The 26260-nt window shown below is 39.9% G+C and overlaps 2 protein-coding genes across 5 annotated transcripts in view; both read right to left on the bottom strand.

Moving 5' to 3' along the window:
- Window positions 1-2891: 2891 nt before the first annotated feature.
- Window positions 2892-23768, bottom strand: arsh (arylsulfatase H). 4 transcript variants are annotated; one of them, XM_067444675.1, is made up of 11 exons: window positions 23696-23768; window positions 23397-23487; window positions 22916-23065; window positions 18983-19104; window positions 18231-18353; window positions 15655-16078; window positions 13863-13999; window positions 10264-10386; window positions 9045-9207; window positions 6661-6782; window positions 2892-4183 (listed from the first exon to the last, which is right to left on the bottom strand). In XM_067444675.1, the coding sequence occupies exons 2-11, from the start codon at window positions 23411-23413 to the stop codon at window positions 3816-3818; spliced, it is 1749 nt and encodes a 582-aa protein (XP_067300776.1). In that variant the 5' UTR covers window positions 23414-23487; window positions 23696-23768; the 3' UTR covers window positions 2892-3815. The 4 variants fall into 4 exon arrangements, with proteins under 4 accessions (XP_067300776.1, XP_067300778.1, XP_067300777.1 ...); XM_067444677.1 differs by having other exon boundaries at window positions 22916-23062; XM_067444676.1 differs by having other exon boundaries at window positions 23397-23552; window positions 23696-23758.
- A 1290-nt stretch (window positions 23769-25058) lies between these two features.
- The window catches only part of si:ch211-39i22.1 (brain acid soluble protein 1), a 58216-nt gene continuing 57014 nt past the window's right edge, over window positions 25059-26260 (bottom strand). Inside the window, exon 20 of the mRNA XM_067444836.1 lies at window positions 25059-25658. Within this exon, the coding sequence (XP_067300937.1) occupies window positions 25630-25658 (29 nt within the window). The 3' untranslated portion in view covers window positions 25059-25629. The remainder of the gene's footprint in view (window positions 25659-26260) is intronic.

The raw sequence follows: 26260 nt of genomic DNA, 5'->3' as shown, positions 1-26260 counted from the left end.
AATACAGGCTACTAAAGAGTTCTTCAGAAATACATAAAATAATCAAAAGTAAAATAATTTAAAATGTGTTCTGTTGCAAGTTTACATACTCGATTCCATGTTTATTGTTGAGCTGCTGTCATTGTTTCATTGTCACTCTTATCACTCTTTAACTCTTTAACTAAGTTCATAAATTATTTTCAAAAACGGATTCAAAACTGATTTGGAAAAAAAAAACATACACACAAAATAACTTATTTTCAATATAAAAAGTGATTGTGTACTGGATATTTTTTGACCTTTTATCACAGTCTTGGACATGTCAAAGATTAGTACCAGCACTGGCTCTGATGCGTTGTTAGTTTGTGTGTAGCGTCAGATTTACATTGTTTTAATCCCTCATTTATATGCAGTTATTATACTCTATACAAATACCAGAAACTAAGCTTCTTCTTTTTTTCTTCAGCACAGGCCTATCTAAAGGGTTAATAGTGTCTCCTGGTTATCAACTGTAAAAATTACACATTTACCTCCTCCCAAAAGGGAAAACCACCAACAATCAAGAATGCATGAGTATATGGTGTCATGGCTTTCCAATCAAAAAACGTGGCTATAATGGAAGTCAATGGGGCAAAAACAGCCACGAACAGTGAATGAGGGAGAAAAAATCTGATGCTGCACAAAAACTAACAATGCATCAAAGCTAAAGTTGTTACTAATCTTTGACATGCCCAAGACTTTTATATATATATTTTATATTTAAAATAAGTCATTTTGTGTTTATGTTTTTTTTTCCAAATCTGTTTTGAAAATCATTTATGAACTTGGAAAATAAAGAGTATTATTATTTTGGTACTGGATAATTTGAACTGAAGAGCCTCATAAATTAATAGACTTATTAATAAACTTTGCGCGCTCAGACAGCAACAGGTCAGCGCATGCCCGTCAGTCAACAATTTCAAAAGAAGTTAACGTTAGAAGACGAAGACTACTGGTAGTAAATAAGTCAAAAAATATTTTTTAGTAAAAGGCGACGGGGAATTATGTGTCGTGACGTGCTACAGGCCGTTAGAATAAAATTCTGAAATTATGGTTTCTAGTTTTGGTGTGCCACCCCAAGATTTGAAGTGGCCCCATCTGGCCACCCCTATGAAACATTTCTGGAGACGCCACTGGTCAGATCATCCATTTTGACAAATCACGTTTGCCCCTGTTTCTCTGTCACAAAGAAAACACTGTTCCAAATGTTTATCAGATTTAAATATGGACTCAAACTGATTTTTCACTTTTCAATGACATTTTTCATGAGACAACAAAACAACAAACATCAAAAGGGTGATTATTTTGTCTAATAAATATGAATCATAATTACATTTCTTTTTATTTGAATATTATTACAGTAAATTGCAAAAATCATGTCACAGATTACCATACCAATAAAAAGTTAGCTCATAGCAGAATCCATCAAATCTCTCATTTAGTTTCTCCAAACACTTTTAGAGGAATGTCTCCCTCTACTGGACGAGGCGAACTCATCCTGTTCATCCAGTCATTCTGGAAATCATCCGATTAAATGGATCATTTTGATCTAAAACCCACAGAACACCACAGAATCCTTCCATTGATTTCACATTTTAAAGGAACACTTTAAATATGTTGCCCAGTACTTTCAGACACAGCATCTCCTTCTTAAATCATCACAGGAGCTCCTTAAACGCTTCTCTTCTTCTGAACCCCTCATAACCAGTGTTGGGGAACGTTACTTTGAAAAGTAATGCATTACAATATTGTGTGACTCCCTTATATATAACTAACTGAGTTACTTAGTTACTTTAAAAAAAAAAGTAATGTTACATTAATTTTGCGTTACTTTTCTCCCCTTTGTTTTTTATAACAAAAAAGTTTGATTTTTGTGCACATGTAAAGACCTCTTTACACCAACATTTTAATAATAAACCTGAGGCCGAGGCAAAAATGCAAATTCACGCATGTACAGTAGAGGGCGCAGCTCAAACAAACCTTTTAGCTGTGCTGCAATTCTGGATAATGGAAGAAGATTCATTTTGAGGAGAACTTAATCTTTATTGTGCAAGTGTGATTAATCAATGCTCACATTTAGTCTAGAGCTACAATCACCTGTTCACACACAACGTCTTTGCACTAACTCTTGAGAGCTGAAAAAGCTCACTTAAAAAAGTCATTTGATTACGCAACTCAAGTTTACTACACTGCAAAAAATGCTTTTCTTACTCAGTATTTTTGTCTTGTTTCCAGTCCAAATATCTAAGAATTCTTAAAACAAGAAGTATTTACTAGACAAGCAAAAGTAATTGTCTTGTTTTGGGGAAAAATAGCTCAAAATGAAGAGAGTTTTTGCTTAAAATAAGATAAATAATCTGCCAATGGGGTGAGAAAAATAATCTTGTTTTCTGTTTGAATTAAGATTATTTTTCTCACCCCATTGGCAGATTATTTATCTTATTTTAAGCAAAAACTCTCTTCATTTTGAGTTATTTTTCCCAAAACAAGACAATTACTTGTCTAGTTTGTCTACACTGTAAAAAAATTTGGTTGGTTTTTGTTGGTTTAACTTAAAAAAGTAAGTAACCTGGTTGCCTTAAAATTGTGAGTTCATTGAAATTAAAATTTTGAGTTGATACAATGAAGGAAATTTGTTTAATAAATAGAAACTCAAAATATTATTGTATCTGAACCACATAAAAATTTTGATAAATCATGAAAATAGCACAATTTGGCATGTTTCACTGCATCATCAGAAATAAAACACACACAATTACCCAATATGCTTACAAAATCTTTTAATAATATTTTAATAAAGGTTGTCGAATCTCAAAAAATGTTCATTGTATTAACTCAAAATTTTAATTTCAGTGAACTCAAAATTTAAAGGCAACCAGGTAACTTTTCTTCTAAATAATTTTTTACAGTGTAGTAAATACTTCTTGATTTAAGAGTTTTTAGATGTTTTTTGTTCTTTGACCAAAGGTGTAGGCTGAAGCTAAAGTGTATTATGCCTACCCTTAACTCCACACAAGCAGCACTCATTGACATTTATTTAATATATCAAATATAAGATATTTTCAATGTGTATTTGGAAGAACATACATCGTTATTATTATATTTTTTTACATTTATTATTATTATTATTATCATTATTATTATTACCATTATCATTTCCATTACCACTACCATCAGTCATCATTACCATCATCATTTGTTATATTTTTTCATTACCAGTGCTTTATAAAGTATTTTAAACTGTATTAATGAATTAGCCTTTTTTAATTCATCAGGGAAGCTATTCCACACCTGAACACCTTTATATGATGGGCAGTTTCTTCTTAAATTGATTCTACAATATGGTATATTAAACACATGTCCCTCTAAGATCATAATTACTGTCTCTCAAATTAAACAGCTTGCACGGACTGTGGGAGTAAGTGTTGCCTTGCCTTAAACTCAAGTATAGTAGTATACAAATCTACCAGAATTGTAATGTTTTCAACTCAGTAAACAAAGAATGTGTTGGGGTATTATATGGAGAATGTGTGATTATTCTGATGGCCTTTTTTTGTAATAGAAAAACTGGAGTAGTTCTAGATTTATATGTATTTCCCCAGATTTCTATTCCACATGTTATGATATTTTGACTAGAAACAAGACAAAAATACTAAGAAAAGCATTTTTTTGCAGTGTAGTTACTTGATAAAGTAATCTGATTTCGTAACTCAAGTTACTTGTAATGCGTACCCCCAACACTGCTCATGACATCAACACTCTCTTATTTCCGGAGTGTGTGTTCCGGAGTGTGTGTTTCAGAGTGTGTGTTCCGGAGTGTGTGTTTCGGAGCAGGAGCAGAAGGGGAAGGTCCCACAGCAGGGCTGCAGCCACGGCTTCCACAGGACATTAGCCCAGGTCAGCTGTTTCTCCACCGGTGTGAGAGTCCGGCGGTGCTCCGCCACGGCCCATCTTACCCGCTCCAGAACCTCAGGGAACCGCGGCTCCGTCTCCGGTGAGAGCGGCCGACTCTCAGACGGATCTGCGCTGAGCTCAAACACCAGCGGCGGCTCGTGGTGCGTCACAGAGTCTCCGTGACACAGACAGACTTTGGTGTCGTAACAGCCGACGGCTCCCGCGGGAGAGAAGTTGGGTGTGAAGAAATGGACCTTGAAGATGGAGTCGCCTGAGGAGGACACGTTCAGTCTTTAATGGGCTCGATTAATACAAAAAATATCATTTTGACACAGTGTGTGATGTGCATCTGTGTGTGTGAGTGAGTGCGTTTGTGTGCGTGAGTGTGTGTAGGTGTGAGTGTGTGTGTGAGTGAGTGGGTTTGTGTGTGAGCGTGTGTGTGTGTGTGAGTGTGTGATTGAGTGGATTTGTGTATGTGTGAGTTTGTGTGAGTGTGTGAGTGTGCATGTGTGTGTGAGTTTGTGTGAGTGTGTGTGTGTGAGTGGGTGTGAGTGTGCATGTGTGTGTGATTGAGTGGGTTTGTGTATGCGTGAGTGTGTGTGTGAGTGAGTGGATTTGTGTTTGTGTGTTTTAGTGTGTGTGCGTGTATGCGAGTGTGTAAGTGTGTGCGTGTGTCAGTGAGTGTTTTTGTGTATGCGTGAGTTTTTGAGTGTGTGTGTGTGAGTGAGTGAATTTGTGTATGCGTGAGTTTGTGTGTGTGTGCGAGCGTGAGTGATTGGACTTGTGTATGCGTGAGTTTTTGAGTGTGTGTGTAAGTGGGTTTGTGTATGCGTGAGTTTGTGTGTGTGTGCGAGTGTGAGTGAGTGGATTTGTGTATGCGTGAGTTTGTGAGCGTGTGTGTGTGAGTAAGTGGGTTTGTGTATGCGTGAGTTTGTGAGTGTGTGTGTGTGAGTGAGTGGACTTGTGTATGCGTGAGTTTGTGAGTGTGTGTGTGTGAGTGAGTGGACTTGTGTATGCGTGAGTTTGTGAGTGTGTGTGTGAGTAAGTGGGTTTGTGTATGCGTAAGTTTGTGAGTGTGTGTGTCTGAGTGAGTGGACTTGTGTATGCGTGAGTTTGTGAGTGTGTGTGTGTGAGTAAGTGGGTTTTGTGTATGCGTGACTTTGTGAGTGTGTGTGTGAGTAAGTGGGTTTGTGTATGCGTGAGTTTGTGTGCGAGTGTGAGTGAGTGGATTTGTGTATGCGTGAGTTTGTGAGTGTGTGAGTAAGTGGGTTTGTGTATGCGTGAGTTTGTGTGTGTGTGCGAGTGTGAGTGATTGGACTTGTGTATGCGTGAGTTTGTGAGTGTGTGTAAGTGAGTTTGTGTATGCGTAAGTTTGTGAGTGTGTGTGTAAGTGAGTTTGTGTATGCGTAAGTTTGTGAGTGTGTGTGTAAGTGAGTTTGTGCATGCGTGAGTTTGTGAGTGTGTGTGTAAGTGAGTTTGTGTATGCGTAAGTTTGTGAGTGTGTGTGTAAGTGAGTTTGTGCATGCGTGAGTTTGTGAGTGTGTGTGTAAGTGAGTTTGTGTATGCGTAAGTTTGTGAGTGTGTGTGTAAGTGGATTTGTGTATGAGTGAGTTTGTGAGCGTGTGCGAGTGTGTGTGTAAGTGGGTTTGTGTATGCGTGAGTTTGTGTGTGTGTGCGAGTGTGAGTTAGTGGATTTGTGTATGCGTGAGTTTGTGAGTGTGTGTGTGCGTGTGTGAGTAAGTGGGTTTGTGTATGCGTGAGTTTGTGTGTGTGTGATTGAGTGTATGCATGTGAGCGTGTGATTGTGTGTGAGTGGGTTTGTGTATGTGTGAGTTTGTGTGTGTGTGATTGAGTGTATGCATGTGAGCGTGTGATTGTGTGTGAGTGGGTTTGTGTATGCGTGAGTTTGTGTGTGTGTGATTGAGTGTATGCATGTGAGCGTGTGATTGTGTGTGAGTGGGTTTGTGTATGTGTGAGTTTGTGTGTGTGTGATTGAGTGTATGCATGTGAGCGTGTGATTGTGTGTGAGTGGGTTTGTGTATGTGTGAGTTTGTGTGTGTGTGATTGAGTGTATGCATGTGAGCGTGTGTTTGAGTAAGTGGGTTTGTGTATGCGTGAGTTTGTGTGTGTGTGAGAAAGTGGGTTTGTGTATGTGTGAGTTTGTGTGTGTGTGAGAAAGTGGGTTTGTGTATGTGTGAGTTTGTGTGTGTGTGATTGAGTGTATGCATGTGAGCGTGTGTTTGAGTAAGTGGGTTTGTGTATGTGTGAGTTTGTGTGTGTGTGAGAAAGTGGGTTTGTGTATGTGTGAGTTTGTGTGTGTGTGATTGAGTGTATGCATGTGAGCGTGTGATTGTGTGTGAGTGGGTTTGTGTATGTGTGAGTTTGTGTGTGTGTGATTGAGTGTATGCATGTGAGCGTGTGATTGTGTGTGAGTGGGTTTGTGTATGTGTGAGTTTGTGTGTGTGTGATTGAGTGTATGCATGTGAGCGTGTGTTTGAGTAAGTGGGTTTGTGTATGCGTGAGTTTGTGTGTGTGTGAGAAAGTGGGTTTGTGTATGTGTGAGTTTGTGTGTGTGTGATTGAGTGTATGCATGTGAGCGTGTGATTGTGTGTGAGTGGGTTTGTGTATGCGTGAGTTTGTGAGTATGAGTGTTTGTCTGTGTGAGTTTGTTTGTTTGTGAGTATGTGTGCGTGCGTTTGTGTGTGTGTGCGTGTGTGTGTGCGTGTGTGTGTGTCTGACGTCACTCACTGTCGAGCGGGTGCCAGCGTGCAGCGTTCAGATATATCCCGCAGTAATGGAACATGAACTCGTGCTGCGAGCGGCTGGCTTTTCCCTCTAATAGCGGCATCAGGTCATGACCGTCCAGGATCCTCACAACACAAACACAAACACAGCACTTACACAACAGACCAGACCATTCCTTTACAAATAAACATCTAGACTAAAAAGATCAGTTGCTATGGCATTCTATGTGGTTGTGAAGCTGCAGCTTGGGGGGTTAAAGGTCCCGTTCTTCACGTGTTTTCAAAGCTTTGATTGTTTTTACAGTGTGCAATATAACATGAGTTCGTGTTTCGCGATTCTCATTTTTCACACAATGTACTTATCTGTACAGCGCTGTTTCCTCTGTCCTAAAAACGGCCTGATGATTTCCTTGTTCTATGAAGTCCCTCCTTCAGAAATACGTAACGAGTTCTGATTGGGCCAGCGCTTCCCGCGCTGTGATTGGACAGCAGCTTAGCGCACGTTGCCCGGAAAGGTCCCGCCTCTTACCATAACGGGGAGATCAATGTGCTCTTCTCCACGTGGGAGAGCAACAAGACCACGCCCCCTATTTTGCATATTCTTGTGGGCGGAGCTTTAGTCAACAAACGGTTCTAGTGACATCATTTCATCCCTGCACTTCCTGCTGTAGTCCAAACCGGCCGCTCGCTGTAGGCTTTGACAGGGAACTTCTGTTAAATAAAATATCTCGCTTGGCATTGAACTTTGAGCTTTATAATTATACAGGTATTATTTATGCTCTAACAGCAACATTACACACTAACTAAAGTTTGAAAGATGGAATCGCGAAGAACAGGACCTTTAAAGTGTTGCTAGGATTATGCTAAAGTTTTCCAGGGGGTTGCTAATGTGTTGCTAGGTAGTTGCTATGTGAGTGCAAAGGGGGTTGCTAGGGGGGTGTTAGAGTGTTTCAGGTGGTTGCTAGATTATTGTTAAGGTGATGCAAGGGTGCCCTATGGGTTGTTAAAGTGTTGCTAGGTTTTTCTATAAAGGTGACTTGACTTGTGGGTGGTTGCTAAGGTGTTGCTGTGTCAATACTAGGGTGTTTTAGATGGTTGCTAAAGTATTGCTAAGATGTTCTATAAATAAAGGTGACTTCTAGGTTGTTGCTAGGGTGTTCAAGGTGGTTGCTAGGGTGTTGCTGTGTTAATGCTAGAGTGTTCTAGATGGTTGCTTAAGTATTGCTAAGATGTTCTATAAATAAAGGTGACTTCTGGGTGGTTGCTTGGGTGTTCAGCTAAGGTGTTGCTGTGTCAACTAGGTGGTTGGTAAGGTGTACTATAAATAAAGGTGACTTCTGGGTGATTGCTAGGGTGCTGCTGTGTTAATGCTAGGTGGTTGCTAAAGTGTTGTTAAGGTGTACTATATATAAAGGTGACTTCTGGGTGGTTGCTTGGGTGTTCAGGGAGGTTTCAAAGGGGTTGCTGTGTCAATACAAGGGTGTTCTATGTCATGGCTAAGGTGTACTATACATAAATGTGACTTCTGGGTGGTTGATAGGGTCTTCAAGGAGGTCGCTGGGGTGTTGCTGTGGTAATACTAGAGTGTTATATGTGGTTGCTAAAGTGTTGCTAGGGTGTCCTATAAATAAAGGTGACTTGATTTCTGGGTGGTTACTAAAGTGTTGCTAGGTGATTGTTACATGGTTACTAGGGTGTTCTGGTGGTTGATAGGGTGATGCGATGGTGTTCTGTTTGGTTGTAAGGGCGATGCAATGGTGTTCTGTGTGGTTGTTAGGGTGATGCAATGGTGTTCTGTGTGGTTGTTAGGGTGATGCAATGGTGTTCTGTGTGGTTGTTAGGGTGATGCAATGGTGTTCTGTGTGGTTGTTAGGGTGATGCAGTGGTGTTCTGTGTGGTTGTTAGGGTGATGCAGTGGTGTTCTTTGTGGTTGGTAGGGTGATGCAATGGTGTTCTGTGTGGTTGTTAGGGTGATGCAATGGTGTTCTGTGTGGTTGTTAGGGTGATGCAATGGTGTTCTGTGTGGTTGTTAGGGTGATGCAGTGGTGTTCTTTGTGATTGTTAGGGTGATGCAGTGGTGTTCTTTGTGGTTGGTAGGGTGATGCAATGGTGTTCTGTGTGGTTGTTAGGGTGATGCAATGGTGTTCTGTGTGGTTGTTAGGGTGATGCAATGGTGTTCTGTGTGGTTGTTAGGGTGATGCAATGGTGTTCTGTGTGGTTGTTAGGGTGATGCAATGATGTTCTCTGTGGTTGTTAGGGTGATGCAGTGTTCTGTGTGGTTGTTAGGGTGATGCAGTGGTGTTCTGTGTGGTTGTTAGGGTGATGTTGACTTCTGTAAGTGTGTGTTGCTGTCTGAGCTACAGGAATACTGTGCTGGTGGTGTTGTACCTGTCCTCTGGAAGCTCTCCCCCAGCCAGCTTCACCACTGTGGGAAAAACATCCATCAGACTGGTTGGTTCTGGCACCTGTCGACCTGCGGTGAGATGCCCGGGCCAGTGGAATATTCCCGGCACTCGGATCCCTCCCTCCCAGCCGCCCATGGCTTTACCACCTAAACATATGAGAAAACCATGGACGGTAAAAAAATATGGAAGTAGTGAGGACGTAGCGGCGGGATGTGGGCGGAGCTTAGGTGACGTGATGACTAACAGACAGCAGACAAACGGCAATCCACCTGTCACTCAAAGTGGTCACACCCTTAATTATGCAGAACTTTAAGAAAGGCAGTCGTTATGAAGGGCAAAATTAGCCGAATAGACCAAAACCACAATTTGTCCCAGACTGTAAACCAAGCAGCTCCTCTCCCAGTTTCTCCTGAAGCCGATACGGAAGTGACTTAAACTGCAGTTCATCGTCTGGCCACTAGAGCGGCTCCAGAAGGAGCAGAATCTCATTGAGCCTCGTGTTAAAATGCCCAACTTTACAGCAGAAAAAGTCTGGGACAAATTGTGGTTTTGGTCTATACGGCTAATTTTGCCCTTCAAGACGACTGTGAGGGGGTAAATGTTTTTATAACTCATTCGTTTACATTATATAAAGCCTTAAAGGTCTGCATAATTAAGGGCGTGGCCACTTTGAGTGACAGGTGGATTGCCGTTTGTCTGCTGTCTGTTAGTCATCATGCGACCTAAGCTCTGCCCACGTCCCGCCTCTTTGCCCATTTTCTGTTATCCAGGCGATGATGCGCTGCCAAGATGGCGACGGCCAGCTCGACTCTACTTTACGCTTCAGAGCGGCTCTGCAGAATCCTATGAGTGACGTCACTGACACTACGTCCATATTTTTTTTACAGTCTATGCAGTAAACTTACAGTAAAGTAATGTGTTTTTCTGCTGTAAAGTTGGGCATTTTAACACGAGGCTCAATGAGATTCTGCTCCTTCTGGAGCCGCTCTAGTGGCCAGACGATGAACTGCCGTTTAAGTCACTTCCGTATCGGCTTCAGGAGAAACTGGAGGAGGAGCCGCTTGGTGAAAATATAATCCTATCCTGTGTGTGTTTTCTTGTTGGAGACTGACAGTGTGAAGAGCAGCGTTAACTTCTGCTCTGGTGTTTAACAGGCTCATGCAGGTTTAGCTGGAGTAAATGAAGACAGAATGTGTGTGTACCGCGATAGATCCCGTTCCAGCCTCCTCTCTGAGCGTCCTCGATGTGGCCACCGTGGTCAGATGTGAAGTACGTCAGGGTATTCTCCGACAGGCCGAGCCGGTCGATGGTCTTCATCATTCTACCTGTGATCAAACACCTGAGCTTTACGCTGATGTGATTGGGCAGTCAAGATCATGTGACCTGAGCTTTACTCTGATGTGATTGGGCTGTCAAGATCATGTGACCTGAGCTTTACTCTGATGTGATTGGGCAGTCAAGATCATGTGACCTGAGCTTTACTCTCATGTGATTGGGCAGTCAAGATCATGTGACCTGAGCTATACGCTGATCTGATTGGGCTGTCAAGATCATGTGACCTGAGCTTTACTCTGATCTGATTGGGCTGTCAAGATCATGTGACCTGAGCTTTACTCTGATGTGATTGGGCAGTCAAGATCATGTGACCTGAGCTTTACTCTGATCTGATTGGGCTGTCAAGATCATGTGACCTGAGCTTTACTCTGATGTGATTGGGCTGTCAAAATCATGTGACCTGAGCTTTACTCTGATGTGATTGGGCTGTCAAAATCATGTGACCTGAGCTTTACTCTGATGTGATTGGGCTGTCAAGATCATGTGACCTGAGCTTTACTCTGATGTGATTGGGCAGTCAAGATCATGTGACCTGAGCTTTACTCTCATGTGATTGGGCTGTCAAAATCATGTGACCTGAGCTTTACGCTGATCTGATTGGGCTGTCAAGATCATGTGACCTGAGCTTTACTCTGATGTGATTGGGCTGTCAAGATCATGTGACCTGAGCTTTACTCTGATGTGATTGGGCTGTCAAAATCATGTGACCTGAGCTTTACTCTGATGTGATTGGGCTGTCAAAATCATGTGACCTGAGCTTTACTCTGATGTGATTGGGCTGTCAAGATCATGTGACCTGAGCTTTACTCTGATGTGATTGGGCTGTCAAAATCATGTGACCTGAGCTTTACTCTGATCTGATTGGGCTGTCAAGATCATGTGACCTGAGCTTTATTCTGATGTGATTGGGCTGTCAAGATCATGTGACCTGAGCTTTACTCTGATGTGATTGGGCTGTCAAAATCATGTGACCTGAGCTTTACTCTGATGTGATTGGGCTGTCAAGATCATGTGACCTGAGCTTTACTCTGATGTGATTGGGCAGTCAAGATCATGTGACCTGAGCTTTACTCTCATGTGATTGGGCTGTCAAAATCATGTGACCTGAGCTTTACGCTGATCTGATTGGGCTGTCAAGATCATGTGACCTGAGCTTTACTCTGATGTGATTGGGCTGTCAAGATCATGTGACCTGAGCTTTACTCTGATGTGATTGGGCTGTCAAAATCATGTGACCTGAGCTTTACTCTGATGTGATTGGGCTGTCAAAATCATGTGACCTGAGCTTTACTCTGATGTGATTGGGCTGTCAAAATCATGTGACCTGAGCTTTACGCTGATGTGATTGGGCTGTCAAAATCATGTGACCTGAGCTTTACGCTGATCTGATTGGGCTGTCAAGATCATGTGACCTGAGCTTTACTCTGATGTGATTGGGCTGTCAAGATCATGTGACCTGAGCTTTACTCTGATGTGATTGGGCTGTCAAAATCATGTGACCTGAGCTTTACTCTGATGTGATTGGGCTGTCAAAATCATGTGACCTGAGCTTTACTCTGATGTGATTGGGCTGTCAAGATCATGTGACCTGAGCTTTACTCTGATGTGATTGGGCTGTCAAAATCATGTGACCTGAGCTTTACTCTGATGTGATTGGGCTGTCAAGATCATGTGACCTGAGCTTTACTCTGATGTGATTGGGCTGTCAAGATCATGTGACCTGAGCTTTACTCTGATGTGATTGGGCTGTCAAAATCATGTGACCTGAGCTTTACTCTGATGTGATTGGGCTGTCAAGATCATGTGACCTGAGCTTTACTCTGATGTGATTGGGCAGTCAAGATCATGTGACCTGAGCTTTACTCTCATGTGATTGGGCTGTCAAAATCATGTGACCTGAGCTTTACGCTGATCTGATTGGGCTGTCAAGATCATGTGACCTGAGCTTTACTCTGATGTGATTGGGCTGTCAAGATCATGTGACCTGAGCTTTACTCTGATGTGATTGGGCTGTCAAAATCATGTGACCTGAGCTTTACTCTGATGTGATTGGGCTGTCAAAATCATGTGACCTGAGCTTTACTCTGATGTGATTGGGCTGTCAAAATCATGTGACCTGAGCTTTACGCTGATGTGATTGGGCTGTCAAAATCATGTGACCTGAGCTTTACTCTGATCTGATTGGGCTGTCAAGATCATGTGACCTGAGCTTTACTCTGATGTGATTGGGCTGTCAAGATCATGTGACCTGAGCTTTACTCTGATGTGATTGGGCAGTCAAGATCATGTGACCTGAGCTTTACTCTCATGTGATTGGGCTGTCAAAATCATGTGACCTGAGCTTTACTCTCATGTGATTGGGCTGTCAAGATCATGTGACCTGAGCTTTACTCTGATGTGATTGGGCTGTCAAGATCATGTGACCTGAGCTTTACTCTCATGTGATTGGGCTGTCAAAATCATGTGACCTGAGCTTTACGCTGATCTGATTGGGCTGTCAAGATCATGTGACCTGAGCTTTACGCTGATGTGATTGGGCTGTCAAGATCATGTGACCTGAGCTTTACTCTGATGTGATTGGGCTGTCAAGATCATGTGACCTGAGCTTTACTCTGATGTGATTGGGCTGTCAAGATCATGTGACCTGGGCTTTTGAGTTTTTACATTAATTGTTAAATTGTTACATTTGATTCATGAAGAAGAAGAGAGAGAAGTTATATTTCGCATTGAATGTGTTTTTAAAGATGGTTTTGCATGGTTTTTAATTAAAACTAAAAACAAATATAATTTTTATTACAGTAATAAATAGAATATACATTTTTTAAGTATTTTTCAATTTAATTAATATTTTTAGGGAAGTAATACAAATCTGATTTCTTTTTACTGATAAATTAATTAGTTATAATTAAATGCCACAATTCAAAACAATCATGTAGTGGTAATTGGTTGCTAGGGTGTCTTGGATGGTTGCTAGGGTGTTTTGGGTGGTTGCTAGGATGAAGCTAGAGTGTTCTAGGTTATTGCTTTAGTGTTGCTAGGTGGTTGCTAGGGTGATTTGGGTGGTTTCTAGGGTAATGCTAGAGTGTTCTGGGTTATTGCTTTAGTTTTGCTGGGGTGTTTTTGGTGGTTGCTAAGGTGATGTTAGAGTGTTCTGGGTTGTTAATATAATGTTGCTAGGTGGTTGCTAGGGAATCTTGGATTGTTGCTAGGGTGATGCTAGAGTTTTATGGGTTGTTACTGTAGTGCTGCTATGTGGTAACTAGGATGTTCTGGATGGTTGATAGGACATTGCTAAGGTATGTTTTGAGTTCTTGCTATAGTGTTGTTAGGTGGTTGCTAGGGTGATGCTGGAGTATTTTGGGTGGTTGCTGGTTTGATATGATGCTTTATTTGTTGGAATTCACGTTAGAGCATCCAGACGCAGACACAGAGATCAGCAGCGATACATCCGAAATCCATCTCTTACCAACCATCCGGTCCACTTCTTCCACGTTGTCCCCATACAGCCCATGTTTGCTCTTTCCGGCGAAACCCTCGGACACGAAGAGGGGCGTGTGCACATGTGCCAATGACAGGAAGAGCAGGAAGGGCCCGTCTCTGTGTCTGACATCATAAATTACATGATGAACAATCACTAAACAGAAACCAAAGACGTTTCCCACGGCAGGCACAAAAAACAGACCATAATCATGAGCGTATGGGAACTTCAGGAGACGAACAGCTGATCTGTCCGGACAGGTCTAATGTTTTCTGCATTACCACATTATTAAACATGCATGCATGCAAATGAGCATTACAGCTTCCTGTTCACAGGTGACTCTCTGCAAACACGTCAAGAACACGTGCAGATCATCCATCAGCACAAAGTCAAGAGAAACAAACAAGAAATGGGTTTAAATTTAGGTTGCATTGTGAGAATATTAATTATCTGAAAACCAATACATTTTTTATTACAGTAATAAAAAAGATAATTCAAATGTAAAGATCTTTATAAGTTAACTATCTTTTAATTGCTATAATAATAATTGATTTGTTCTAGGTAGTTGCTATGCGGTTGATAGGGTGTTCTGGGTGGTTGCTTGGGCATTACTAGGGTGATATTAGGATGTCCTGGGTGGTTGCTAATCTGTTGATAGGATGCTCTGAGTGATTGCTAGAGCATTGCTAAGATAATACTATTATGTTTCTGGGTGGTTGCTAGGGTGATATTAGGATGTTCTGGGCGGTTGCTAGGATGATACTATGATGTTCTGGGTGGTTGCTAGGGCGTTGCTAGAGTGATATTAGGGAAATCTTGGCGGTTGCTAGAATGTTATTATGATGTTCTGGGTGGTTGCTAGGGCATTGCTATGGTGATATTAGAGTGTTCTAGGCGGTTGCTGGGATAATACTATGATGTTCTGGATAGTTGGTAGGGTGTTGCTAAAGTGATATTAGGGTATTCTGGTCAGTTGCTAGGATGATACTATTGATACAATGATGTTCTTGATAGTTGCTAGGGTGTTTCTGGGGTGATATTAGGGTGTTCTGGGGGGCTGCAAGGATGATACTATGATGTTCTGGATGGTTGCTAGGGCAATGCTAGTGTGATTTTTTTATTTATTTTATTTTTTATAGGGTGTTTTGGTGGTTGCTAGGATGATACTATGATATTCTTGGTGGTTGCTAGGGTGTTGGTAGTGCGATAGTATGGTGTTTTGGGTGGTTGCTAGGATGATACTATGATGTTCTGGGTCGTTGCTAGGGTGATATTAGGGTGTTCTCAGGCGGTTGCTAGGATGATACTATGATGTTCTAGGTGGTTCCTAGGGCATTGCTAATGTGATTTAAAAAAATATATAGGGTGTTTTGGTGGTTGCTAGGACGATACTATGATGTTCTGGGTGGTTTCTAGGGTGTTGGCAGTGTGATGATATAGGGTGTTTTGTGATATAGGGTGTTTTGGTGGTTGCAAGGATAACACTATGATGTTCTGGATGGTTGCTAGGGCGTTGCTAGTGTAATATTATAGGGTGTTTTGGTGGTTGCTAGGATGATATAATGGTGTTCTGGGTGGTTGCTAGGGCATTGCTAGTGCTATACTAATGTGTTTTGGTGGTTGCTAGGATGATACTATGATGTTCTGGGTGGTTTCCAAAGTGTTGCTAGGCAGTTGTTATGCAGTTGCTTACACCTCCCATTTAAATATAATGGTTAGTATTTCGTAATTTTGTGTTATTTAATTGTATTACAGTGAGATTGCATTACTGAAGTCCTACCTCTCCACGAATTGCTCTGCTTCAAGCATAAGCCGCGCGTTCAGTGTCTCCACGTTCATGGGCTGCTCCACCACCTCGCCATTCCTCATGATGATGCAGTTCCAGGTCCTCAGGAGTTCAAAGGGCACAAACCACACAGAAAAGCTCAATAGCCACAGGACGGCCAGAAATGCCACGAATGTGAGACGGATCCGCAGCAGCCCGACGGTCCAGACCAGAAGCAGCGTGAGGAGCGCGAGAGCCAATATTACAGAAATCTGCCACAGCGTCTTCTGCAGGTCCACCAGGACGTCTTTACCTTCTCCAGGCTTGCAGTCGTTGAAGTAGGTGAAGGGCAGCCCGTAAAAGAAATCAAAGCCGTGATTGTTGGGATGGTGGCAGTGATCGTTCCTGCTCTCACAGTTCACACCTAAATGCCACTTACCTGCAGAGGGAACACACCGTAAGGACACCAAAATCACAGTTAAAGGGTTAGTTCACACAAAAGCGTAAATTGTGTCATTAATTCCTCCTGTGGTTGGCCAGCCGTCAGACCTCCGCTCATCTTCACACACAGATGAAGATATTAGTGTTGAAATCCGATGGCTCAGAAAGGCCTTCATTGACACCAATGTCATTTCCTCTCTCAAGACCCATAAAGGCACTAAAGACGTCGTTACAAAGCCCATCTCACTACAGCGGCTCTACAATCATTTTATGAAGACGAGAGAATAGTTTTAGTGCGCAAAAAAACTAAATAACGACATATAGACCAAATTTAGTGATGGGCCGATTTCAAAACAAAGCTTCGAACTGTTGTGAATCAGTGAATCGATTCATGAATTCTTGATTCGCCAAAGTCACGTGATTTCAGCAGTTTGACAAGCGATCCGAATCATGAATCGATTCACTGATTCATTACGGTTCGAAGCTTTGTTTTGAAATCGGCCCATCAGTATACACTCACCTAAAGGATTATTAGGAACACCTGTTCAATTTCTCATTAATGCAATTATCTAATCAGCCAATCACATGGCAGTTGCTTCAATGCATTTAGGGGTGTGGTCCTGGTCAAGACAATCTCCTGAACTCCAAACTGAATGTCAGAATGGGAAAGAAAGGTGATTTAAGCAATTTAGAGCGTGGCATGGTTGTTGGTGCCAGTATTTCACAATCTGCTCAGTTACTGGGATTGTCACGCACAACCATTTCTAGGGTTTACAAAGAATGGTGTGAAAAGGGAAGAGCATCCAGTGTGCAGCAGTCCTGTGGGAGAAAATGCCTTGTTGATGCTCGAGGTCAGAGGAGAATGGGCCGACTGATTCAAGCTGATAGAAGAGCAACTTTGACTGAAATAACCACTCGTTACAACCGAGGTATGCAGCAAAGCATTTGTGAAGCCACAACACACACAACCTTGAGGCGGATGGACTACAACAGCAGAAGACCCCACCGGGGACCACTCATCTCCACTACAAATAGGAAAAAAAGTCGACAATTTGCACGAAAAATGTTGCCTGGTCTGATGAGTCTCGATTTCTGTTGAGACATTCAGATGGTAGAGTCAGAATTTGGCGTAAACAGAATGAGAACATGGATCCATCATGCCTTGTTACCACTGTGCAGGCTGGTGGTGGTGGTGTAATGGTGTGGGGGATGTTTTCTTGGCACACTTTAGGCCCCTTAGTGCCAATTGGGCATCGTTTAAATGCCACGGCCTACCTGAGCATTGTTTCTGACCATGTCCATCCCTTTATGACCACCATGTCCCCATCCTCTGATGGCTACTTCCAGCAGGATAATGCACCATGTCACAAAGCTCGAATCATTTCAGATTGGTTTCTTGAACATGACAATGAGTTGACTGAACTAAAATGGCCGCCACAGTCACCAGATCTCAACCCAATAGAGCATCTTTGGGATGTGGTGGAACGGGATCGCTTCGTGCCCTGGATGTGCATCCCACAAATCTCCATCAACTGCAAGATGCTCTCCTATCAATATGGGCCAACATTTCTAAAGAATGCTTTCAGCAGCTTGTTGATCAATGCCACGGAGAATTAAGGCAGTTCTGAAGGCGAAAGGGTCAAACACAGTATTAGTGTGTGCTCCTAATAATCCTCTAGGTGAGTGTATAAGTCGTTATTTAGTGTTTTTTTTTTTTTTTGCACACATAAACTATTCTCTCGTCTTCATAAAATGATTGTAGAGCCGCTGTAGTGAGATGGGCTTTGTAACGACGTCTTTAGTGCCTTTATGGGTCTTGAGAGAGGAAATGACATTGGTGTCAATGAAGGCCTTTCTGAGCCATCGGATTTCAACACTAATATCTTCATCTGTGTGTGAAGAAGAGCGGAGGTCTGACGGCTGGCCAACCACAGGAGGAATTAATGACAGAGTTTACATTTTTGGGTGAACTAACCCTTAAACCTGTTAACACAGGCTTCACAAAGTCTTTTCAACACACAGTATCATTCATTCTATTCAGATTATCACAGAAGTACTGGATACAAGTTTATAGTTCACTGAATAATATCATTTATGGACATCTTTGCGACAGATTCACTCCATATACTAGTATGCATTAAGTGTCTTACCCACAATGCCGGTGGTGTAACCCTGCTTTTGCAGAAGTTTAGCGAAGGTGGTTTCGTTAGGTGGAAGTCCTCCTGATCCAGCGAGGAAAAGAATGACCTGCACTCGGCCTGTGCTGCCCAGACCTTCACATTAACACAAAAACATCAGACAACGCATGTGTGTGAGTATCAGTGTATTAGATCTGTGCGTTCGGTCTTAAAGTGACAGCAGCCTAATATTCCCGTTTCTAATGTTAATCAAACAACAACAGACGAGGAAATCACAAACGGCTCTTGACTGAATAAGGATTAATATTTCATTTTTACAGTCAAATATGCAATGTTATTTTACATCTATTGTATTTATTTGTGCTTTTGCTTGTATTTAAAATATTTGGCTGTTTTTTTATTATTATTTGATAGTAGCGCTTTTTTCCATGAACATAGCATTTACCGAACTGTACTGAGACTGGGATACGAAATGGTTACTTGAATCATTACACTCGAAATGTACTCTCATATTTCGGGCATTTTTTTATCGGCCAGAGCAGAACTGGCACCCCGACTGAGCCTGGTTTCTCCCAAAGTTTATTTTTTTCATCTGTTGTTGTTTGATTAACATTAGAAACAGGAATATTAGGCTGTTGTCACTTTAAAGGGTCACTTGGCCTGACTTGAAGTCAATGACAGAAGTCATTCAGAAGTCACGTTTCACACTGGATAAAGGGTGTGTGTGTGCGTGTGTGTGTGTGTGTGTGTGTGTGTGCGCTCACCAGCGCGTAGGGCGTAGCGGCCCGTCATGAAGGCGGTTCTGCTGGGAGTGCAGAGCGGAGCAGCGGCGATATGCTGGGTCAGCTTCACTCCGTCCGCCGCCAGCCGGTCTATGTGTGGCGTCCTTCACACACATCACAACAACATTTACATATTATTAATGCAGCAGCTGAAATCGAATTATCCAATGTTTCTAACCGACACTGCAAGAGATGAGTTTCATTTACATTTATGCATCCAAAGCGACTTACAACTGAGGAGTAGAGGAAGCGATCCGTCATTAAGAGGCGGAGAAACACAAAAAGTGCCTTAAATACAACGTTTTGGACATTTCTTCTTGTTATCCAGTATAAACATCAAAAACATCAACATTAAATCAGGAGAAGCATGATATGACTGAAGATATTAAGAATTGCATGCTGAAAAACTCATGCATGTCTATTTCAGAAGTGGTGTGTAACAAGCAATGTTTCCATCCACCTATTTTTATGCGCATTTTGGGATATCGCTTTAAAAAATGCTGAACGGGAATGCCAAGATACGAATAAATTCTATAAAATGCAGATAAAAAAACATATGCGCTCGTTTGAGTCGGATAAATTTTCCATCTGATACAAAAACATGTGCATAAACTACGATGGAAATGCATTTACCGAATAAATTCGTCGATGTGCATAAAAAATAGGCAGCGGCAACTAGTTTCTATTCATACTGAATGAAAATTACATATTTTCTTAGCGATAGATGATATTTACACTAAGTGAAAATAGTGATATATTCTATTTACACCATATAAATAGAGCAGTAGAGCATTGCGCTAGCAACGCAAAGGTCATGGGTTCGATTCCCAGGAAGAGCAAAATGTAAAAATGTGTGCCTTGAATGCAAAGTAAGTCGCTTTGGATAAAAGCGTCTGCTAAATGCATAAATGTAAATAAATGTAAATATAAATGTAGCGTTTTTTTGCAATATAAATAGTAATTACATTTAATGAAACATTTATTTTGACAGATACATACTATTTGCACCTCTGTGTTGTTGTACATTAACAGGATGCAATAATAACAGAGTAAATTATTATTTTAATTTAAATGATTAAATGGATGCCACCTTAAAGGGACAATAAACGCCCTCCCTCCAGCTGTCCCTTACCCGACCCAATACATAATAATAATAATAATAATAAATTTTATTTATAATGCACTTTATATTAAACAAAATCTCAAAGTGCTACAGAATTTAAAAACAAAAACAAAACAATCAACAACAATAAATAAATAAAACCGAAAAATAAAATAAAATAAATTAAACAAGTAGCAAGTCAATTAAAAGTCAATTAAAAGCTCTGCTAAAAAGGTGGGTTTTAAGACCACGCTTAAAAGTATCTATAGTCTGTGGAGTCCGCAGGTGGTCAGGGAGAGCATTCCACAGACTGGGGGCTGCAGAGCAGAAGGCAATACATGCTTTTATTATAATTAAACATTTCATTAGGCACTTTATTTCCACATTTAGAATATCTCTGCAACATTTCCTTAAATACCCAGAACCAGATCCATACCCAGAACCATTTGAAACTCTTTCAAATGGAAACACCAGTTCACAGTAGGAATTTGCATTAATCAAGTCCTATAGATTTGATAAGAGAGGCCAAATGGCTGAAAGCCACACCCACCATACACCAAGGAAAGATATCTTTAAACTCTTAAAACATGTATGATGTTCTAGTTTACTTCTGTGGAGTTGAGATATTTGTACCAGTCGCACTGAGACATTTCAAATGATATCAAACACATATAATACTGTATCGTGCATTTCAGGTGATCTCAAGTTTGGGGGAGCAGGAGTTTGGGGGAAGTTTCATGTGAAAGGAAAGGCACGTAAATTAGAGTCATTCATAGATGGTTCACTCAGTGTGATGTCGTCTCGGACAGAGACTCTAACTGTACGAATGAGTTCAGATGCTAATTTCCTTTGTTTTCTCAGAGCGATTAGACATTTCGGCATCTTCTAGGTTTTTCCAGCCTTACATTACATATTTGTGCTGGAAGAACATGCTTTTATTTCAGTGTTCAGCATCAGAGCCGATCACATCAACGATTCGGTGAGAAACATACTTTGTTGTGTTCATCACTTCAGTGTATGAGGTATATGAGTTATGCTATGATGTTTTTATGGTGTTTCTGAAGCTCATACGCAAAGCTCATGAGTTTGATTCACAGTGAATGCACTAAATCATCAATATAGGTGCAATATAAATGGATAAAACTTTTTAAAAAAAAGCTAAAAGCATTTCTGTCACATGCCTATCCTGTCTTGTGTGCACATGTGGGTTTTGTCATATCTAGCATGTGCTCCTGTGTTGTCTGATCCCTCCCCCTTGTTATCTGATTAGTGTTGATTTCTCCCACCTGTTCCCTCTTGATTTCTTCCCTTTATAAGCTCCTTGTGTTTGTCAGTCTGTGTCGTATCCTTGTCTCGTCTACATCTCCCAGGTCCGTGTGTTGGTATGTTTTGAGTTCGTTATGTTTTTGGAACCAGTTGTTTTACCCCCTCGTCGTGGGTTTTGTTTTGTATTATGTCTAATAAATTCCATAGGCGTAATTTGCAGGTGGGACGGGTGGGACATGTCCCCACCCCTTTTTGAAACATCTTGCTTAACGGATGAACCTAACTAATACAAACACAACAAATCTGGTTAACTAGAAGAGCATCATTTTGTTCGTTTGTTAAATAAGAGGCGCTGTGGCGCTCGTGTCCGCTGTTTCAGTGCTGCAGATTTCTCTCGCGGTTCATGCAGTCTCCACACAGACGAGCGCTTTAATCTAACGCTTAACGCCGTTGCAGAGACTTTCTATTCGTTCCGGTAAAATCATGAAACAAAATGCATAAAAACTGTCCCTGCTCTTGATGTACAACCACTGATGGTATTCGGTTTTAAATGAGAAAAAAACTTACGAGAGCAGATTAGAAACGAGAACTTCTGACAAATTTACCAGACTAGACCAGGAATTAAAAGTGTGCAAATCTATGCCTTTATTCACGTGAAAAATCTTGACACTAACGCTTTATTGTGTTTAGATTAAACAATCTATATCAATAAATGAAGTATTTAATTGATTTCTGGACATCTTAATAAAAAAAATTCTGCATTGTACATATTTTACAAAAAGTGTGTATCATTGCACGTGAAAAACTGCATACATTATGCAAGCTAAAGCTCCTTTTGACATATACATTCCACGAGATTGCACACTTTTTTTTTTTGTTATATACAGATATTGTATACAATTCAATTTCATGCTATATTGAATATTTATTAATAACAGGAGCACCAATAAATGGTTATTTAGCATATTGTTTGCACAATTCAATTTTTACAGTCATAATTTTACTATTATTATTGATTTTAAAACATGCATAAAGTAAATTATGTATAATTTAGTTTTTTTACATTTGTTGTAATCTAATGATTTTGCAGTTATTTTATTATATATTGCAGTTATTATTTATATATATATATATATATATATATATATATATATATATATATATAATAAAAAATGCATCCAAAAAAGTTGCATGAAGATTCTAAAAATTCTGTTTTTATAGTCAGATTTTTACTGTTGTTATTATTATTATTATTAGTTGTGCTTGCTGAAAGTATTAAAAACTATATTTATATAATATGTATTATTAAACTATTATTACTGATTTTAAAACATGCATAACGCATATTATATCACAATTTTACATTTGTTGTAGACTAATGATTTTTAAGTTATTATTTTGCACAAAAATAAAATAAAAAATCATCCAAAAAAGGATAAAAAAAGTTGCATGAAGATTCAAAAAATTCTCCTTTCATATTCCAAGGACAGAAGGACATGATGAGGGCGAGTAACTGGTATTCTTTTATTAAGTGCATCCTCATTTACCTGATGGTGTCGTTTCCATAGCAGCCGATATCTCCAATGCCCAGATCATCCACCATCATCAGGAGGAAGTTGGGTCTGAAATCAGGATCTGCGTGTGTGACCCTCGAGCTGGACTGGAGAAGAACCAGGAGGAACCCAGCGAGAAACCTGCTAAAGCACACCAGAGCTGAGTCTCTCTAATCTATCAATATGAGTTATGACATCTGCAGATCAATCAATCTATCAACTTTATTTATATCGCGCTTTTACAATGCTGATTCAGTGTTAAACAGGACAATACTGCAGCAGAATTAGATTTGGCTGTACAGTCGTTCTGGAGTAAACAGTGATGTTATCAGCTTATTTTAATTTATCATACAGCGACAATGTTAGCAGATCAGTATTATAGTTTATAGAATTAAATAAGACCTAATTCATTAGTATATTTAGTTGAATAACTTAGATCATAATTTAGTGTCCCCTAGTTTTAGATGCACCAAACCTTTCCATCAGCAGCATCTGGAGATGAAGCTCCTCTAGACTGCAGGTGAGATGATGGACATGTGCAGATACAGGTGTGCGCAAACCATAGACTGTAAAAAAACCCCACAAAAAAAACACTCGATCGCGGAAATGACAACAGTCCCACGCGCTCCTGCTGGAGTTTGAACATCAGCTGATTAAATCACTCATTTATTAACAGCAGGATCATACAAACAAACATGCGCTTTATTAATCGCGGCTACTTCCTTCACACATGTCAGCTCAGATGATCTCTTTATGCTTCTTTTATTCGCTTACCTTCCCTTAAACAGTCAGTTCTTCACAGGCTCTCACTATCCCTCTTCCACATTCCCAGCGCACTCGCGAAAAGAGACGCGCTTACCGTAAACACTCCCATATAGACGCGTGTATTAATGAGCGAACCGAACCGACTCGGTTTATTCAATTATCATCAGCTCAGATGAACTGAAGAAGAGTAGTTAGTTCGGCACATTGTCCTGTGATTGTTATATTTGGTTGTTTTGTTTTAAACCGAGTGTGTTAAAAGAGTGTGCGCTTAGAGTCAGTACTATACGGTAGATTCGAACAAAGAGCCTTTTACCAAAGTCCCAAAGTCTGCATCGATCATGATGTTTGCCTGGAAAAGCTGCACAACTCAAACATTATTTAAATGTGTGCAATAATAAAAGATTACTCTGGAACAGTATGACACAATGCAAATTATTGCTATTATTATTATTATTATTAATCATAATAATTATTTACATTGTGTTTATTATTAGTAGTAATATTAGCTAATCCTGTGGTGAGTTCACCAATTGCAACAATAATGAGTATTAATTACTCAAAGAAGGTTAAATGCATCAAATGAGCACTTTTTGCTTGTTTTTTTTTCTCTAAATGTAATAATTTTTTATTAGTGCTGTCAAACAGATTAAACACGATAAATCACATCCAAAATAAGTTTATTTACATAATATACACTACTGTGTTATGTATATATAAATTCACACTCATACTGTATGTATGTATGTATGTATGTATGTATGTATATATGTATATATATATATATATATATATATATATATATATATATATATATATATATATATATATATATATATATATATATATATATATATATATATATAATTTCTAAATATATACATGCATGTGTATTTATGTATGGGCTATATATATATATATATATATATATATATATATACACACACACACGAGATAACTAAACACAATACTATATATATATTACGTAAACAAACTTTTATATAATCGCGTTTAATCAGTTTGAAAGCACTAATTCAGTTCTTTTATAACACTTCATTTGAATCTGTTCTTGCTATACGCTTCATGCCTTTACTATATGATGACTATAAACTAATCATAATTGCATGCAACTAACCCTAAACCAAGCTTTAATCCTATAGTAAATACGTGTAATGTAATATTAATCAGTACTTAAATGTATAATTACACTGAAATAATGACACCTTAAAATAAAGTGTAACCCGAATAATTTACATTGCTGTTATTATTATATTGCTACAATAATGCATAATAATTCCTCTAAGGTTAGGATTAATGTAAGTGCAGTTCTGGTTTGCATCACTAAATCAATGCATTATGAAACTGTGTACAGTCGTTTAAATGTAACCAACCCTTTATTCAAACTCAACAATTATTTACAGAATTTAAAAAACAAACAAAACAGAGAGAGAAAAAAATCCTACTCAGACAACACAATTTCAGAATGAATCATTTCATGGTGTGAGATTTGCTTTTTATGAATCAGCGGCAACAATTAGACATCACACAAAATTAAAGACACAGTAACGAAACTAAAAGACACTGTTTAAAGTAGCGGAATGAAGTGCCTCTCCCAAAAGGCTGTCGAATTACACATGCATACACGTGGACGCATCCCGTCCCATTCAAACTATGTGACATTACATTCAAAACACATTATTAACAGTCCTGTGTGCTAGTCCAGGACTGCAGTCGAAGCAGGAGGAGGAGGATGTTATGAAGAAGCCCTTAATCTGCGTCAGGATGTCTAAATGAACGTTTGTACTGCCCTGTGAATGCATATAAACCCACTAAATGTTTGTGAAGTGGACCGATTCTCAACATGTGAGTAGTTACAATGTGCTGTTCCGATGTAAAGCAGTTCACAGTAGCTTCATGGGATTTCTCCGCCGCATTCACTGCCAGAGTTAGGGTGAGTTCAGGAGAGTGCTTAAAACTGCACGGGAAAAACACAATAAACATCCGTATTAGAAAGCATAAATACAGTAAGAACATCACACATCACACACAGCAGAGATCTCGATTCAAACACCACGCAATCTTATTCCTAAATGACAGTGATTAAACCTGTGACAACACTGAGATCTGTGTTCTGATCCAGAGAGAGCCGTTGTTTTACTGATTCATCCAGTAATGAAACGAGTGAAGTCTTTGAGTGAGTCATTGAATCATTCACTCAAGAGATTTGTTTAAAAGCGCTGATTCATCCATCCAGTAATGAAACAAGTGAAGTCTTTGTGAGTGAGTCATTGAATCATTCACTCAAGAGATTTGTAAATAAGCGCTGATTCATAAGTAATGAAAGAAGTGAAGTCTTTATTAGGGAGTCATTGAATCATTCACTCAAAAGATTCATTCAAAAACACTGATTCATCCAGTAATGAAACAAGTGAAGTCTTTGTGAGTGAGTCATTGAATCAATCACTCAAGAGATTCGTTTAAAAGCGCTGATTCATCCATCCAGTAATGAAACAAGTGATGTCTTTGTGAGTGAGTCATTGAATCATTCACTCAATAGATTCTTTCAAAAACACTGAT

This window comes from Pseudorasbora parva, chromosome 5 (genome assembly GCF_024679245.1).
Source record: "Pseudorasbora parva isolate DD20220531a chromosome 5, ASM2467924v1, whole genome shotgun sequence".
Lineage (NCBI taxonomy): Eukaryota > Metazoa > Chordata > Actinopteri > Cypriniformes > Gobionidae > Pseudorasbora > Pseudorasbora parva.
This window is presented reverse-complemented; position numbering and strand designations above follow the sequence as displayed.

Coding starts and splice junctions, on each gene's coding strand:
- arsh (XM_067444675.1), bottom strand. Junction 18,354..18,982: donor CCGCTACGCCCTACGCGCTG/GTGAGCGCACAC, acceptor GTTAATGTGAAG/GTCTGGGCAGCACAGGCCGA. Junction 9,208..10,263: donor CTGGAACGGGATCTATCGCG/GTACACACACAT, acceptor TCATATGTTTAG/GTGGTAAAGCCATGGGCGGC.